This window comes from Thunnus thynnus, chromosome 11 (genome assembly GCF_963924715.1).
Source record: "Thunnus thynnus chromosome 11, fThuThy2.1, whole genome shotgun sequence".
Classification (NCBI taxonomy): Eukaryota; Metazoa; Chordata; class Actinopteri; order Scombriformes; family Scombridae; genus Thunnus; species Thunnus thynnus.
Genome location: NC_089527.1, coordinates 18181048 through 18199646, shown reverse-complemented (window position 1 = coordinate 18199646; position 18599 = coordinate 18181048). Strand labels below are relative to the sequence as shown.

The 18599-nt window shown below is 37.0% G+C and overlaps 3 protein-coding genes across 3 annotated transcripts; 1 reads left to right on the top strand and 2 right to left on the bottom strand.

Moving 5' to 3' along the window:
• Positions 1-62: 62 nt before the first annotated feature.
• LOC137192648 (glucose-6-phosphatase 2-like) lies at positions 63-3168 on the bottom strand. The gene is given in 5 exon segments (XM_067603507.1): positions 63-2000; positions 2088-2209; positions 2277-2403; positions 2494-2603; positions 2688-3168. Coding segments are annotated over 5 exon segments (1110 nt in total). The 5' UTR covers positions 2927-3168; the 3' UTR covers positions 63-1488.
• A 1634-nt stretch (positions 3169-4802) lies between these two features.
• spc25 (SPC25 component of NDC80 kinetochore complex) lies at positions 4803-9890 on the top strand. Its single transcript, XM_067603506.1, has 7 exons — positions 4803-4924; positions 6650-6821; positions 7339-7404; positions 7700-7846; positions 7961-8086; positions 8748-8846; positions 9579-9890. Exons 2-7 carry the CDS (start codon positions 6671-6673, stop codon positions 9701-9703), a joined length of 714 nt encoding a protein of 237 aa, XP_067459607.1. The 5' UTR covers positions 4803-4924; positions 6650-6670; the 3' UTR covers positions 9704-9890.
• On the bottom strand, positions 9824-16528 carry nostrin (nitric oxide synthase trafficking). The gene is made up of 16 exons (XM_067603505.1): positions 16409-16528; positions 16139-16224; positions 15962-16045; positions 15686-15748; positions 15502-15583; positions 15364-15426; positions 14190-14288; positions 13963-14088; positions 13340-13438; positions 13129-13251; positions 12555-12663; positions 12317-12405; positions 12049-12174; positions 10382-10637; positions 10199-10291; positions 9824-10115 (listed from the first exon to the last, which is right to left on the bottom strand). The coding sequence occupies exons 1-16, from the start codon at positions 16502-16504 to the stop codon at positions 9979-9981; spliced, it is 1731 nt and encodes a 576-aa protein (XP_067459606.1). The 5' UTR covers positions 16505-16528; the 3' UTR covers positions 9824-9978.
• Between the last annotated feature and the right edge of the window lie 2071 nt (positions 16529-18599).

The window sequence follows — 18599 nt, the reverse complement described above, 5'->3', positions numbered from 1 at the left end:
TTCATTACTGAGGCTACGTTTCTAAATATTTTACTTAATATGTTGAAGTTGCTGTAGGATGCTAAGTAATGCTCTGTTGTTGTCGCCCCCAGCACCGAGACATTAAAGTACCCAGACACACAGATGTTTCTTCAAGCTTGGTTTAACAAGTAGCCTACGCACTTAGGACAGTTACATCATTTAGTGCCAGGCCTCAGGTGCCATCGGATGCTAAGCAACCATGGACGATGGGGAAAGATGTGAAATGGGCTCTGCTGGGGAGTTTAACTAATCTAGTTGCATCAGAGACTCTGTTCTACCTCATTACATTTTGGCTGATTAATACCTGAATTTGCCTGAAGAAGAGAAGTGACCCATGAGGAATTATGTAATTCACACAGAGCGGGATATACATACATACACGCTGTGCTGCAGGAGAGAAACCCCGAACTATACAAGTATCGAGTCAGATTTGTTGTTTAAATTTGTGCAGCATAATCGACATTTTGAGAATCTCACATTCATCTCTGTCATAAAATAATCATAATGTAGAGTTTCAATTTTTTTAAACTCAGCAGCAATGCAGTCTGATCAAATAGAGTTATAATAATGTTTCTGTTTTAGTGTTTTGTCACTGATAAAGTGGACTAATGTGGAAATTAAGTAGTAGTTGTCCAAACAGTTTTATAAACTTTGAGGGAAACAATTTCATATATTTTAAAGAAATAATAGATTTGAGGTTTGACCTTGTTTTTGTGTCTCCACTCCAGCAAAAACATTTAATAATTTATTTGAATTTAATGTTTACAACAAACTGGCATTTGGCAACATTTGCACTCTGTGTTTGTCCATTTAACTGCACAGGTGAAATAAGTACTCTGATCTTTTATTTTAGGAAAAGTAGCATTACCACAGTGTGAAAGTAAGAAAAGTACTTTTCTAGGCTCTATTTCCTACTGGGGATCGATATTATTATCTTAACCTATAATAATACATCATAATTTATTTGTTGATCATATTTTATATTATTAATCTGAATCTGAAAAGTAATTAAAGTTACCAAGTGAAGGTAGTGAAAAAGTAGAGTAAAAAGGGTAAAAAGTACGATATGTAATGGAGTAGAAATATAAAGTAGCGCAGAATAGAAATACTCAAGTTAATATTTAGGGAAAAAATTAAGTCACTTTGGATAAAGGTTTAATAATCTTAACATTGTTTTAATTACAACAATCTTTCACATCATGTCATTAAAGCTTCACATATTCATTCATACAGTGAACTATACTGTATGTAAAACAAACAAATAAAGGATAAAAACTCAGATACATGTGTCACAGTTCATATGTTCACCACGTAAAGTTACACCACATAAAAACGTATTCCATTGCTTATGTGACTGTACAGTAGCCTAACTGTGAATTTTGGGTGATGAAAGCGTACCCACTTATATGCTTAAAAAAGAAAATTAAAAGTGATATGAATTATGTTACAAGATGTTTTCTTAGAACTTTAACGTAGCTTCCTGTCCTCCTCTCCGATCAGCAAGTGAACACAGTACGGAATAACAGCAACTACACTGAAGGGAACTGAAGCGCTCTTACAAAATGACAGGACATAAAACAGAACCTCAGTGTGAGTGGGCATTTTGATAAAATCATACAGTTGCAGAAATGTGAGAGTTGCTGTCACACACATGAGTTTAAATCTGGTTTTGTAGCTGTTTTTCCCCTTACAGCTCTGAATAAACATCTCCGAGTTCATGGCCAGGCCCAGACCAAACAGGGCTCCCAGGTTTCTCACCAGACCAGCAAAAGGAGTGGTGTCAAGATGGATCCAGTCTGGGTTAGCACACCACGTCTTGGCTTTAGTAACTGACCACAGAGGATCAATGTCCGTTAATTTGAGTAGCAAATAAAAGCAAGCAGCAAAAGAGAAAAGAAAAACATTGGTCTGGATGTACACTTTCAAGCTTGCATAGTAGATTGAGGGGATGTGATCAAACACTTCAGCAACCAGCATACCTACAAATAGTAGAAAAACAGTATTATTAAGTCTAACATGAACTACTACAGTAGGGAAGTAGTTAAGGATCAGAAGCTGGAACTCACCGGCTAAAAGACCGAGGATAACCTGATGTGGGAAATGTGTGGCAATAAAAACCCTGGACACGCAAACACTTATCTGAATGAGCCAAAAAGTCATCCACAAAGAAGACTTCAGAAGACGAAACCTGAAAGGATACAAATATTTAGAGCAGACCAGTTATGAGGAAACCATTCACTGCAATGATATGATACAAGAGAGCGTCCTACCTCTGAAAACTCTGGACAGATTTGACACTGGAGGGTCGGATGAAGCTGAGAGCAGACGTGATCATCACATACCACACACATGATGAGCCCATGGCATGACCAGATGGACTACCTGCACAAAGAAACATCGAAGAGAGTTTTTGACAGTAAAGTGTCACTTTTAATGCCTTCAGCGAAAAAATACTGCAAACATGATACTAACCTGGACCTGTTTCACATGTTATGTGAAATTGTTCCAAATAGGGGACTGAATCATTGTGGTAGAAGTGAGTTTCGTGCACCCACCAGTAAGGTCGCTGCCCAAATAGAATCCTGGAAAAACAAGTATATAATTAAACTCTAAAAATACACAAAATAGTCTGAAATAGAAAAATATCACCACTCATGTTGGCTTACCATTTGAAAATAAGATTGAACCAATCTCCGAAAACAGCCGCCCATATCATCTTGGTGCCCACATCATGACTGAGATGGAACCAGAGGGGGAAATAAACAGAGAAAATATTACGGGGGTCACCAACAGTCGACATGAAGTTGAGGAAGTCGTGGTATTCCTTGTAGTTGGTCTGGAGGTGCTGTATGACCAGCACCCCACTACTGTAGACAAAATCCATCTGAGGTTGCTCCTTCAGCATCAGTCAAAGCACCATGAACCCCTGCTACCTCTCAGATAGCTTTATATCTCATCCTGGCATCATAAAATCATTCAGCGGAGCCATGGCAACAGCTGCAAGCTCTTGAGTTCAAACACACAAGAAATAAAATAATGTGTTCCCAGGTCATGAGAGCTCAGCGTTTTAAGACATGTTACAAAAACTGTTTACACCCTGTGCAGTCATCAGGTATTTTACAGACCATTGCTTTTACAATTGTTAAATATTAGCCATTGTACACACTAAAAGAAACCAACGTAACCCTGTGGATCCTTTCAGCCTCATTAATATTCTCATTCTCAGTGAACGTAGCAACAAAATGGGCTTCACATGATACTGTAACTGAAAAACAGAGTCCATCTGGTGCCCACAGTCAAGTATATATCCAGTAGATCTATCATCAATTTTTCTTTTCCATTTTAAAACTACCCTATTTATTAGATCACTTACATTATATAAACTATAAAATAATATAATATTGATCATTTTGAAGTTGATGCTGAGTGGAGTAGTTGGGACCCACTTCTCAGATTCACCACAAGGGGGTATAAAGTTACACCAAAAGATATGAAAGTTGCTTTGTGAGAACCTCCAGGTTGCATTTTAAGGTCTAGCCTTAGAAATAACTAATTAGAAATAACACCATCAAATAGTAGGCTACTGTTTGATGGTGTTAATTAGTGCAGCTAAAGAATAGAAAACTAGGCCCTCTGAATTGTAAATAGCGATGTTCAACTGATTTGTAAAAATGCTTTATTGAACAATACATTTACATTCAGTGAGGCTTATTGGCCAAAGACTGAAATTAACAACACACTCAAATAATACATGAATACAGTAAAACTATCACACAAAACAAACATAGAACAAAATGCAAAGGAATAAAATCATATATCAAAAACAAAACAAAACAAAACAAAATACATCCTCAAAAGAAACAATAGAACTGAAGACAATAAATAAGTAAATAAATAAAACTAACTAAATAAAAATTACACGTTTACATGAGTGAGTTCTGAGTGTGGAGACAGAAGTCAGGCACTTTTGTGGTTCTTCACAAGGCTTAAAGACTGCAGGAGAAAAGCAGATGTTTAGCAGATTTTTTTTCTTTCTTTACTGACATAAAACAGTTATAATTTTCTTCCTCTACTAGATGATCATATACAAAATATCAAAATATTTATCTTGTGGTTTGCAGAAAAGTAAAAAACAAACAAACAAACAAACAAACGAACTGAGCTAGGAGCAGTTACAATTCATACAAAGATTTCAAACAAAAACTATTCAGTCAAATGTAGGCTACTATTTGACCTCCTTTGTAAAAACCAAGAAGTTCAGCTCTTTACCTGTAAATTTTATGGATATGAAATTTGACCAATACGATTAAAAGATTTGTAATATCTTCTAGTATTCCAAACAGTACGTTTCCAAAATAATATAAAATGTTCATCAATAGATGTTTAGCTGATTTGTTTTCCATCACTTTAATTATAGAAATCCTCACTTACAACTCACTTTGACATTAATCGAATAACAGAAACAATTAGGCACCATAATGAAATAAAGATAACATCAAGGACATGACTTCACTTTCAGTTTGTTGATACAGTCAACATGGTTACAGGACAAAGAGTAAAAGTAATAATAAGATGTTAAGCTGATTTGTAAGCGGAAGAAAAATAAATTAAGTGGACAGGGCAGAAGATAATTGATCAGCTACTTTCGAAGAACAGGGCTGATACAAAAAGTCTAACAATGAAGACACGTCAGTAGATAATTAGCTCCAGAAGATGGCAGTAAGGCGACAATATGGATGCCAGGTACCTTTAAACACCAAAGAAGAAGAAGAAGAAAAACGAATAAACGTTGTTTCCGGTGTTCACTGCCCGCCCCCTTAATACAGACCGCGGATTTTTGAAAATAACGACAAGTCCAGAAGTAGAAGACAGAGGTTCATCTTCACCAGCCGATATTTGTAAGGTGAGTGTCAGGTATAGTGAACTAGTCTAATGCCGGTTGGTTAACGTGAAAGCGTCCGTTTGTTATAATTCCCCGCGTGTGCTCTGGGCATGCTACGGCTAACTTAATTTAACTTAACTTACGTTAACGTCAACCGTTAATGTTTCCAGGCTAGTGTTAGCTGAAGTGCTAATGTTGATACGATAAAGTTAACCGGACTTTAACGGTAGGTTTAACTGGAGGTATTAACGGTAAGTAACGTTCTTAACGGACATTGTAGCCACAGTTGTGACCTCAGCATTACGTACTTGTTTATTCGAACGAAGTGATGGAAACGGTTATAAATGGTGCTCAATGGGGGCCATGTAGGCAGTATGACGTCACCTGTTCAGACATCAGTTGTTTACACTTTTAACGTTTTCAGACCTGCCTCGTTCATTGTCAGTTTCAGTGTCACACCGGTGTTTTCTGGGACTAGTTAATCGCAACCAGATTGATAACGTAATTATACTACACTAATGTTAATTATAATATACTAAGTAACAAGTTAACTAACTGCCTAGCGTTAACTAAACGCCGTTTAAGTTCGACAAAAATAACCCCCATTTTGATTTTTTTCCCCGAGCATTCAACCATATGATACAGTCTTCATCAAAAGTTTGATCGGTTGTCATTGAGATGGATCTGTTTACATTATAACGAAGTCTGCAGTGGCATTGTTACTTTAGCTTTCCTTGTATTTTGATGCGGGAGTTATTTTTTATTTCTTAAACTGTGGTGATTTTTTTGAGTTTTTGGATTCCATGATTGTATTGCTTTGTTTTTATGTTGAATGTCTTGTGTTTCTTTATGTTTCTTGGTTTTGGGACCATGTTGGAAATAAGTGTTTTCACTTTAACATGTTATCTGTTAATCCATAAATCAAATCAGTCAGTCAATGTGAGTTTAGTAGCTTTTAAGGACATAACAATCCCACCTAATGGTCCACTTACTACTATTTTTTTCTATAGCTTTCAACTGTACCACAGTTTTCATCATACATAAACAATTGAATGATTGATTATGTTATTAGGCGGTATAGTGTATATGGTGGGCTACAGCAAACGGTTGTTTTTGTTATCGATTTAATCTGCTGATTATTTTCTTGATTAATGTTTTGTCTATAAAATGGCATTACAATGTCGTAGAGATTATGGTGATGTCTTCAAATGTCTGTTTTGTCAGTCCAAAATCAAATTATATTTACTTTGCTTTCATGTATGACACAGAAAAGCTTCACTTGTTCACATTTGAGGAAATGTTGGCATTTTTGCTTGAAAAATAACTAAAACAATCATTCAGTTATCAAAATAGACCAATTTCCTGTCAATCAACTAATTGTTGCAGCTCTATCTAGTGGGTGGGAATACTGATCTGTACTCTTGTCGTAACACTGTTATTTAACTTGGCTGCAAACCGTTTTGGGCTGTTGCACTGATGAACTTGTTTGTATTGGTTTCTCAGCTTCAACCTCAACTTTATTAATATCCTGAAAGACATTTTGTTTGCAGCCAGGTGTTCAACACATTTAAATAACAAAAATACACAGTTGACATTAACAGCAAGAATCTATATTCAAAAACATACAAGCAGTGTATATTTAAGAGATATTTTTACTGTTAAAAGTACAAAGTGAGGGTTTATGTTGTGCACATGATCAGCATTGTGCTCTGTTTATTTATTCATTTATTCATTTTTTTTAAACAGATTTTCAGTCTCCAGAGCATCATGGCGTCCATAACTGACCCAAACATGAGTGACATGTTTACCAATTCAATGAGGGAGATCCACAACAAACATCTTAAAGTATATGAGGAGATAATCGACACAACAGTGGAGTTGTGCCAGTCCCACAGACAGTTTGTGAAATCTGCACTTGGTACGTTTCCAACTAACTAATCATGATTTTGAACTTAACATAGTTAAATCTTTCAAATGAGCTATGGTGAGTGGTCCTTTTGTTAATTTGCCTATAACTGTTTCTTGTTGTATAATACTGTGCTCTGTAGTAATTTTATAGATTGAGATGTGGACTTCTTTTAGAATAGTACTGATTCAAAACTTAATGTCATGAATCCCTGCAGCCAATATGTAGCAGATATATTGTGGAGCATTGCTAGGCTATGCTTGAAGTTGTAATATAAATGCATGTGTGAAGCAAAAGCTCCTATATGCTCAAGTGTTTAAGCCACAGGAAGTCTAATCTAAAAAGAAAACTTCTCCACATCACTTGAAAAGCAAAACCCCCAACACAATTGATTGTGACATTGAGTATTACTCAAGACCAAGGCTTTCAATTTTATACATTTTTTTTATTTTACCATGAGAGTTGCCTTTGTGCTATGGTAGACTGCTTTGGATGGTTAATGATGTTTTCTCCTTTTCCTTTGGTGCAGATACATGTTTAAAGAAATGTAAGGATGATGAAATGCTGTTTGACACAATACAAACATTCAAAAGAGGTGAGTTTCTGCATTATGCTACAAAGTCTTACACCTTTGCTTTACATGTGTTGTGTACCCAGTTGTAGCTTTGTTTGTTTGTGTACAAGATTTCTGAAATGACCAATTATTGGCCCCACTGCATTTCTTATTTGCTGTTATGTGCTGAGTTTCTAATTTTTCTCATTATCTGATGTGCACTATGGGCTGATACTTGTGGTTTTGGAGATAAGGGGATAGGTTATGATGCAACTTCAGCAGTTTCACTGTTTATGTGAGAGTGCATTCTAAGACCAATGCAATGCTTGTCCCACAGACCTGCAACAAAAAAGTGTGTCACTGAAGGAGAAACAGCACGCCATTTCTGAAGTAATATCTGAGGTTCAGCAGAAGGAGATGCAGAAAGACAGCCTTATCCAGAAGATTGAGAAACTTAAAGAGGAACAAGTCAAGAGAAAAGACTGTAAGTTGATGATATAAAATGGAATCAGTGGCGTATCACAGAAGTTATTTGTGACTGTGACATATGATGGTTTCAGTAAATGACATCCAGATCTATTTTTTTTCCTTCTCTCAGTAATCAAATCCCAAAATAAAGCAAACAAGGACAGACTGAGGAATCTCCAGAAAGCCAGAGTAGTCTTCCAGGATCATTTGGGACTGGAGATACGAACAATCCAAGGCAAAACACAACTGGTGAAAGGTATGTCAAACAAATGCACAGCTGTTTGCTCAATATCATTCTTCTGTTTCTGTCATCCATTTCTGCTCTTTAATGAAAATAACCTTTAACTTTTAAGTTTGGGGAGTTGTTCTTAGGGCTCTTAAAAATAGTTATGTATGGATTTCATCTTACCTGTGTGAATACATCTCCCAAAGCACCTTTGTTTGAAATCAGCTGTTGTTTTCTTGGTGTAGAAACAAATTTGAGTTCTTGCAATTTGGATATGATTCACACCCTACTGATGACCCCCAAAACAAATGGAAAATGCTATTTTAGGTTAGAATACTTTTGAATACACCCACTCAGTGGCAGGATCCAACATTATATATTATATGTTAAATACTGTACATTATTGGTGACGGAGCAAAAGACTCAACCACAGAGACTTGACTTCAGTACACACACCTATGTATGTATAAGGTGTGGCACATCAGGTCAGTAGTGGGAGTTAGCAGCAGCACGGACCGTCTTGCAGGGTTAATTGACCGTACCAGAATGGGAAGAAAAGGGAATAATACGCTGTCACAAATACAGCCACACAGTAATTATAGCTTGTCTCTTGTAAAGTCCTGGGTCTCACTTCAGTTGAAGAAAATATGACTTGTGAATTTATAGGATGTATTTGTTTTTCTTTTTAAAGGTGAAAAGTTGCAGTTTGTTTTCCGACATATCAATCCTGCTGATCAGGACAGTGCCTACATCGTCACAATGGGGATCAAAGAAGATGGATCATACCAGAGTAAGTCTCACACACACACATACATACACACAAACGGTATATCAAAAAACAATATTGCAAAATCTTGCGTAATGAAATTATGACAACCAAACCACTAGCAATATATGCCCTTCCCGAAGCTTGAGCGCCCCAATAGCCGAATGGTTACTGCACATGCCACGTAAACACAATGTCTCTGGTTTAGTTTGGCCAAAACATGCCAAAAATCCCCCCCAAAAAACACAAACAAATCCCAAAGCCAGCAATGAATCGATTCTATCAACGACTATTGTCTGAAGTCAAAGACTGATATGGTTGATTCTTCTGTGCTGTAGACCTCCATTGCTGTTTTACTTTTATCCCACATACAACTTCCTGCTGCCGGGAATACTTCCTAGAGCACCAAATGTGTATTGATCCACAACTGAAAATGGTCCCCAACAAATGCAGTATTTACACCCATTAAAAAAACACTTTATAAAAACTACAGTGTGCAGCTGTTTTGGGAAATGATGTAGCCTTTTAAAAAAATAAAACAATATATTTGTGACCAGTTTTGAAATTTTGGGCTTTGGGGTGAGTGCCACAGTCAATTAGGGTGTGAGAAAAATGTGTTGAGAGACACACTAACACACTGCTTTATTGTTGACAATAATAAAAATGTTAATTATTACTAGCGTCATCCTTTAATAGTCAATAACAAACAATGTAAATGGCCTCCATAATATTTACCCAAATCTTCCATTTCTACAGTTGTGTCGAGTGACCCCTCGCTCGAGTGTTTGCCTGTCTTGGAAAAACGGCTTCAGGAGACCAATAACTTACCAGCATTCCTGGCAAATGTCAGGAAGGAGTTTATCTCACAGGCTCGTTGCTAAGATTGGAAGGAAAGGAAGATAAAGAAACTCGCAGCGAACTTCATGCTGCTTTGGGAACTGATGTGAGCACAGAGGGCTTCATGTTCAAGAAAGACGACTGAGGTCTTGGAGAAGAAAATGTATAATTAATTTTTTGTCTTTTTTATTAACAATTTTAAAGCAATAAAGTACATACACAGAAACCTGATTTGGGTTGTAAGTGTACATGAGGCTTTCTTGTGCTACTGCAGATTCTGGGTGAGATTTATATTTGTGCTGTTCATGAGTCGAGTCAATCAGGCGTCAGATGATTTGATGCTGTTTAACACAGGCAGCTCCTCAACATATGTTGATGGGAAAAGGCCGGTCCGCCCGTTAAGTACTCCAAACCACCAACCACTCTCTTCCTTTGTGTAAATATCTAGAAGATCTCCTGTAAAACAGAAATCACTGTATTATTTTATCTATTAATCTCTACTCTTGTTTTAGATGATCTGCCATTGAATAGCCACATACCTTCTTTCAAAGTTAATTCATCATCCTGGTCAGGTGTGAAATTGTAGAGGGCTTTGCATCTTCCTATACTGCAGTATTCTGGTATTGTTTGACCTGTTCAATGTTGATATTTTTCATTGTTTAATTGCATTATAGAAGTAATTACAAATAAATCTTTAAGTTGATGCTCTGTAAATGTGCTACCTTGTTCTCTGTTGTCATCTGTGTGAGGCAGGGCTCCATTAACTGTGCCGCCACACTCACCAGATTCAGATTCATGTGTTGACGCTGTGGAAGAGACCAGGTCAGCGGCACTTTGCGAAGGCTCCACAGATTGTTGTGTCACAGCCTGAACAGGTCCTTTGTAAATGATGGAGGCTCTCAGTGATTGTCTGGATCTGAATGGTGTCTTCTTGAGTTTGACTGGACGAGTCAGTTGAACCACACTGTGCTCACAGTCCTTAGACAGAAACATAGTTTAGGTTATATTGAATCCACATGATTCAGCTTTGGAAATGCCATAAATTGTAGGAAAAAAATGTGCTTGAACAGTGACTCCTAAGCAGAGGTACTTGTTCCTCCTGTTGCCAGGGGATACATGTTAAGATTGTGGAGTAGCTCTGCTAATAAAAAACCTATTTTTGGCTGATTGTTTTTGGCAGCTATTATTGGCTGATTGCACAGGACCCGCCTCCCGCTAACCCGAGTCAGTTGTAAAATTCAAAGAGCACATGCTGTCATTAAAACTAGCAAGCAGGGAAGTCAAAATGGATGTCTGAAAGAAATGGTTGAAACGTCCAGCAGTAAGCTTGAACAAACCTGATGAAAAAAAGGTCAAATGTCAACAATCCCATGAGCACTGTGTTGTACTAAAGAAACATTTGTAACAGTATCTGAAGATACATATTTAATAGTGCTAAATGGCATCCCTGTGGTTTTTATGAAGGGATGCTTAATTATAGGTTAACAATTTTTCAAGTCTGGCTAAAAACAACAGTAGGTTGCCCAAATGAACACTGAAACAGGTTTTGCTCACTGTTATTCCTCCTGTGCATACTAGCCATTGAAAGACCTTGTTTTGTTCAAAAACTTACTTAAGTTTATCTAAAGCTAATATGATGCTTCAGCCATCTGAGATATTTAAATCAAACTGATATCTTCCAGAGTTATTTTCTTTTTAAGTATTAAATTCCCTCTTTTTCTTTCCCTGTTGAGCTGCAGTGGAAGTATAGTAACAAAAAGGGAGTTTGGTGCTAAGAAGACCGTAACATTGAAACATACTGGCTTGATCTGACGAATTCGGATTGCTGAAATTTCTTGTTGTCTTTGGATAAACTTTTAAATACATTTTTTTGCACAGAATGAAGACGCAGGAAGCAGGTTATAAAGGGATCTCTTAGAGGCCGGTATGAGCAAGAGGAACGATTACAGCAAGAAAAACCTGTTTTAATGTTCATTTAGGCTCCTGACTATTGATTTAATACTGACATAAAAAATTGTGAATCTGTTCTTTAAGCTCATCTGACAGTGCTGTGGAGGTACTTAAGTAAAAAAAAGGTTGGGATTCACTGTCCTATAATATCTGAAACCCTTAAAAAATTTACAGTTTATTACACAACATAAATCCAGACAACTGTTCCTTAACTTAGCAATTATACCATAATAATAACCACTACACATAAATTTATGTGAACCAAAATGCTAATTCATAGTGAGCTGATGCATCTTTGCAGTATGTTGAGAAAGAGCTTAATTATTCTCATTATTTTGAGGTTACAACCACAAACCCTCCATGCTAACCAACAGTATCACTACCTGAGATCATAGGTGTGCCAACACTCTCTGCTGAAGATGATGACATTCATTCTTACCTTATCTTTCCATTTGACAATGCTGTTACTAAATCGGTGTAAGGACTTGGGTTTCCCTTCTAATTCAGACAGCGTTACCGAGAGTTTGTAGTGAGTGGCCTCAAGCAGATCCTGTTTTAGAGCACTCTGCAGGTAACAAGATGATAAGGAGGTTTAGTGAACACTTCAACAAATCTATTTTATGATCAGTTTTACAGTAAACATCAGTCTGTACACACCACTTTCCCTCCACTCAACAGTCCTTCTGCACACACCATAAAGTCTGTACCTCATCAAGCTGCTGTTCAGTTTCCTCAAGGTTCTTCTGGTTTGAAAAGGATGGATTTTCAGAGTATGTTTTCATCAGTTTTTCAATTCCTGCAAAGACAATGTTAAAGGTGACTTATAAACAAAATCACCGCACCTACTACTGTCCGTTATGAATCACTGAGTTACACTGAAAGACAAATTTTCTGCCTCCGTTGAATTATATAAAGTAGTTTTAATGGATTATATACTGAACTTGCCTTCACAGTCTTTCTTTGTTTTTGCGATGCCGTCCTCCAGGCGCTGGAGCTTGATTTTGATGGCCTCTTTTCTTCGGTCTTTGGCCATCAGTGATTTGCTGTTCTCCTCCTGATGCATGCAAGACACAGATAACAGGGATTTATCAAAACACATCAGTAGCTATGACGGTTTATGCTCTATGTGCCAAAGCTACAAAAGTTGCCTTGGAAATTTTACACATGTTCATAATATATTATCTTCAATACATCAGTTAAATCCTGTTGAGATCATATTTTCAAGAGAGAACTGAATACATAAATACATTTGTAGCAGCATAACTTAAAATACAAGATGTTAATAAATAAACAGTAAAGCAAAGTAAAAAGAAGCACTATTCATGTCAGGCCCTGTCACGAAATGTTAAGTAGATTTTTATATCTGCAGCTTGCAGCCCCCCTCTGAAAAGACACCCCCTGCAGAGACGACTGCGTCTGTCTTAGAGAAGGCGAGTTACTGACTGAGTCTGTGGCCTGCAGATGAACCTTCCTCCAAAATGCAACAACAGATTCTCTCACGGCAAAACTGCAGACTTACAAAATAATCCGCCATCAAAAACTCTGCTTTATCTTCAGCTGTGACGCTGTTTTCCTCCACCATGGTTTGTATGTCTTTATCCATGTCCACCCTTTGGACCAACTGTTCTATCTGTCTTTGGCCCTGGAAGTATCACAAGTACACATACAGTAAGTAATAATATCCATCCAGGTATTAACTTGTGAGCTACATTGAGGTTGGGATTTCTTACGTGTTTGAGTGTCTGCCCAATACTGGACATATGGAGATTGTATCTCATCAGAATGTTGCAAAGAACTTCAATTCGCTGTTTCTCCAGCTCCTGTATGATCTGAAACAAAGCATCAAATAGCACATTTAAATCCTATCTAGACTCCTCTTCCTTGTCATTTACTCTTTGAAGCATGTAATACACTAATACTGTATATCACCAAATGTTAGATGATTGTCATGTAGACCTGAGGTAAATTTTAAATAAAAACACTGAGAGAAACAGTGACTGTCAGGCTGAACAGTAGCCAGAAGCTCATGGGTTTGATCATTACAGCAGGCTGGCAGTCACATAACCTGCTGAAGTGTCCTTGAACAAGGCTCACCTCATTTCCCCTTGTGCTGCTGCTCACTGATAAAAATGTGTTTACATGGTGCTCCAATCAGAGCAATTGCATGGTAGACTAACCTAGTGCTTATAAAAAGTATTCTGCAGCCAAAAGCTCACTGGTTCAATGCTCATCATAAATGAGGTGTCCTTGATCAAGACACTGAACCTGCCTGTTCACTTGCAGAAAGCCACTCTGGATAAGAGGAACAGCTAAATGCCTATAATATGAAAAGTAGGAAGGCAGTTTCCCACACCTGGTAGCAGTTTTTCAGTGTGTTTTCCCACTTGAGTCTCATCTGATGACCCTCCATGTTGATGTTAAAGTACTCCTCATCCACCCGCGCCTGTATCTCTGCTGACTTAGTCAGCCTGTTAAGCATCTGTAGTCAAGAACAGGAAGGAAGAGAAAAAAATTAGCAACCAAGCTGACAGTTTTTACAGCGAATATTTAACACGCAGTATGTGGTGGTGAAAAATATACCTTTTGTTTTTCTTTCTCTGTGCAAATGTGTTTGTTGCTCTCGACAAAGTTGAATAGAGCCTCGTGCTCTCGTGTTAATCCACTCAATTTCTTTTTAATCTGTTTTTAGAAAAAAGGAAACAAGAAATCACATTAACACATCATTAGCATATACAAATTATAGCTAAACTGTGCTTGTGTATGTATGTGTGTGTGAGGGAGGGTGGATCTAATTTAAAACATTTTAAAGCATAGTTTTCATCATACAGTATGTTGTGAGACCTGGTAAGGTATGTTTTATATATATTTGAAGTAACCACATTTGACATAAATTAAGGTATTTTTAAAGCAACTTTAAACAGCCAGATTATAAATTTGAGCTGCTATAATACACAAGAGAATATCAGGCTACACACAGAGTTTGTAGCTTATTTAATCAAACCTGCCAGTTGAAACGTTTATGTAATGAATATTTCTTTTCCTGACATTCATTTATTAAAATCACATTTGAGGAAATCTAAGTTTTCAACTTTCATTTTATTCATTATTGAATTCAGTCGTTCCCTTATGTAAAATAAATAGACAAGTTATATGTATACTTTCTGTGAAACCATTACATAACGCATTATGACACATTCACCATAAAAGCTGCTGTAACCCTTCATTCATATGATTTTTCATAGCAACAGCCAAAGGTCATTTTAAGTATGATCATAATACTTCATTCAAACGTCACAGTGGCTCATGATCCATCTACCAACCATGCATGAAAGGTTTTAAAGTTATATGAACAATAATGATTTTGTGTTACCATGATGGGCAGAGAGTGTGGTTATGGCTGATCATAATACAGTATATCATGACAGCATCGGGATGATTATTATGACTTTATAACCTCTCGTGCAAAATGGTTATAAACTATTGCATTTGCTGACTTTGTGAAGTCTTGTGATCCCACCTTTAACGGCCTCATAACTGTTTGATGCATTTTTAAGGCTTAAACTCTAGAATCTCTAAAAGTCCATTATGAATGCTTTGTAGTGCATTATATATGTATTTATACATATACACATATACATTATGCATACTGTAAAAATTACCATAATATAATAATTTAAAGCTACAATAACTTCTCATAGCTGATACTCGTCTTTACATCTATTTAGTGTTTAAAACATGTTCGAAGATTCTTTACCTTGAGTTGCTCGCTCCAGTTAGCAGTCACAAGTTTTCCAGTTTTTTCAATAGCACTGTCAAGCTATTAAAACAGAGAAAGTTAGAGACACGTTATGACTGGAAGCTAGATCTGACAGATAAAGAATAAATGACATACAGGCCTCTTTCTCTTATTATGCTCGTCCAGGACTTGGCGTATTTCCAGAACTGCTTCTTGCTGAAATGCATTTCCCAGTGATCTGAAATGAGAAGACAATGCCATATTTAACTCTAAATCTCCCTCACATTGGTTTAATTTTTGGACAGGCACAGTCATAAAGTGAACTCGGGTTGAAAACTACCTGTGAGCGTCTGCTCTTGAGTACATCTCATCTGACACATGACACCAGGCACTGTAGGTGGAACTGAGTGGGGAGCCAGCATGAAAAGGTTAGAGCTGTGGGCTAATCTGACACCTGCCTGTGTTTTGATCACATCTAACTTGCAAGGCACATGTCATTTCCCACGACACCCATTATTTCTGTACACCACTTGGCAGCTATCCCTAAAAGAGGTCACGTTGAACGCAAGCAGACAAAAGACAGAGCCAGTTAAAAATTCAGCACTGTGTCCCTTACTTGTTTGACATTTCTTTGGATGCCCTGATGAGTTTGCCGGCAAGTTTTTGTAGTCCTTTGGCGTAAGCATGTTCCATCTCAGCCCTAAAACAGGAAGAAGTTGCAGCAAGAGACATTAACTGAGTCAAACAATAACTTGCAACATTTTTTTGAAGGCCATAACTGTATTTAACCTACCTTTGCTGAAAAACTGTCATAAGTTCTTTGCAGAAAGACTCCCCAGCTTTTGAAAAGCGTTTCACATTTTGATACAGTTGGTTATACTGAAAGACGGTGAAAAAAGACTCCATGAGATTTTTTGCCGTGTGGCAATAATAAATACAAAGTTAGCTGTGATTGTGATAGTTGTAAACTATCTATAATACTAAAATGTATGTTAAAACATTATTTTGTGCTACAGTGCTTTTCCAAAATAAACATTGCAGTCATTTTTTAACAAATACTCACGGAGCAGGTGCTGATAGGGTCCTTCATCTTAAAGACTGTAGCTGTTTGTTGACTTTGGACCTGGAACTTTGACCACCTCCTCCCAAACTCACTCATGCGGAAATCACCTGTGCTTTTTTTTCCCCTTTTTACAAAGGAAAATTCCAGAGGGTGAAAAAAAGGAACTGCAAATGTAAACTCGAGCAGGATGCCAAGTCAGTCTACCACAGATACTGAGAAAGTGTAATAATCCAGCTCCTAAGCCAAGACAAATATGGGAACGGACACAATGAATGGCAGTAAAATAAAGATATTTATTATAATAAAGTAAACAACTGAAGAAATATGGATTGTCAGTCAGTAACGTATTAATGTAGGTGTGAATGCATGAACAGTGAGGTGTAAGGTCTTATGGAGTATAAACAAAACTAAAGTCAAACAAAAAGCAGAAGCCTGCAGCTGCTGGCTGGGATGAATCGAGTTGGCCTTTTATCCTATGAGAGCATTAGGCCCAGGTGCTCTGAATCTGGCTGGCTGCCACACCCGCATTCTTCCAGATACTTTTATGGACACAAAAGAACAATAACTCATAACCACACCAGCATCAATACATTTAAGGTAGGTTAGGCAGAGCCCTCACAGAAAGAAAAAGATATAAACACAACACAAAGGCCTATTCATGTTCGTATCTGTGAATTCAGTGGTGACCAAGGAAGTTATGTGACAAAATCAGGATTTCTCTATTTCATGTTAAAAAAAAGTAACCCCGCTGGGTATGATTTTTTAATAAATGACAGTTTATATGGAGTGTATAAGTTGTAACTAATGGTGTTATTTTATGCATTAAACCTGTATTAGCTGAAATTTGCATTTGGGTCCAGGGGAAACCAGCTAAAAACACAACACTGACATACCTTTGACATTAATATGGAAAACTATTTGGTCCTTTTTTAAAACAAAAAACAGCTGCCTGCTGTGGCTGAAAACGACACAGTGAAGCAACAACCTACAACTTCTGATTGAACCAAAACCAAAACAAACTGAGAGACACTAAATAAAGACACTCCATAGAGCTGAGGGGAACTGCTGAGTCGGGGGATAATGCTCTATGGATTCATCACTACAAGCTACATATTTCACATACAAGTACTGTGTGATCCATTGTTTATATAAAATATTAATTATAACCACTTTAAGGTGTGTATCATACTTACAATGTTCCCAGTTGAAATCTGATCAGGGACTTTTGTTGCCTGCAGAAACTCTCCACCCAGTACCACATTTCCTGTCTGTCTACACTGCCAAAAACCCTTTGTATGTTGGTTATCATTTAATAAATGGCTTTCTCAATTTCTAATAGCCATTACATCTGAAGTTACTTAAGTAAATTATTTATAAATAGTATTTAATCCAATAAACTATTAATGAATGGCTCTTTGTCCAGTTAAGAGTTTTCAAAACCTGGCAAGCCAAAAGTTGTACTAATTAATGGTTTATAACTAAATCTATTAAGCATTTGTAAATCATTTAGGATAAGGATTATTGGTCATTAGTTACAATTGATAATCCCTGTGTAAAGGGTTCATTAGTGTATGTATGACCATTGTATAATCTAATGCAAGTACAAGTAATTATTTGGAGTGGATGATTCTTACCCAAACTGTGGGATTATTCAGTAGTACAGTAGTGTAAAATGAGGAATAAGTCTTAAAAGGAAAAGCACAGATGTTACTGATAATATCAACGATGGCTCTGTTCTATTTTAAGATCCCCTCCAGACATGTTTTAGGACATATAAAAATCATCTGCTTGGAATAATAAATTGTGTTTGACATGTTTTTCCACAAAAAAATGTTAATGTCAAAAATCCTTAAAATGGCATTGTCTCACACCTCATTAAAAATAACCTATGAATCCACAAGCATGTTTCATTTCTCAAGTTTAACTGCTGGACACAAGACGTTTCCTATTTCCCTGAAAAGTCTACTGTTAATGTACACTGGAGGTTTCAAGTTTCCACATCACACTTGTGGAAACTGTATACTGGCCCTTTTTCAGTAGATGAATGTGAAAACAGCCTTCTAGTGTCTTACTCTGCACATACATCATTCTGCGCAGTGAAGCTCAAACATCCAAGTGAGGGAACAAGAGGAAAAAACACATTTATGACTGAAGGGGGACTTTAAGTATGTCAGTAAGCCGTGACAGTGAG

Bases quoted from the DNA above. Each gene is read 5' to 3' on its own strand.
- nostrin (XM_067603505.1), bottom strand. From the start codon at position 16,504: ATGAGTGAGTTTGGGAGGAGGTGGTCAAAGTTCCAGGTCCAAAGTCAA. The intron at 16,225-16,408 runs GTGAGTATTTGT...ACCGTCTTTCAG, and splicing joins ACCCTATCAGCACCTGCTCC to TATAACCAACTGTATCAAAA. The intron at 14,289-15,363 runs GTAAAGAATCTT...TTCTAAAAACAG, and splicing joins ACTGGAGCGAGCAACTCAAG to ATTAAAAAGAAATTGAGTGG.
- spc25 (XM_067603506.1), top strand. From the start codon at position 6,671: ATGGCGTCCATAACTGACCCAAACATGAGTGACATGTTTACCAATTCA. The intron at 7,405-7,699 runs GTGAGTTTCTGC...CTTGTCCCACAG, and splicing joins AATACAAACATTCAAAAGAG to ACCTGCAACAAAAAAGTGTG. The intron at 8,087-8,747 runs GTATGTCAAACA...TTCTTTTTAAAG, and splicing joins CAAAACACAACTGGTGAAAG to GTGAAAAGTTGCAGTTTGTT.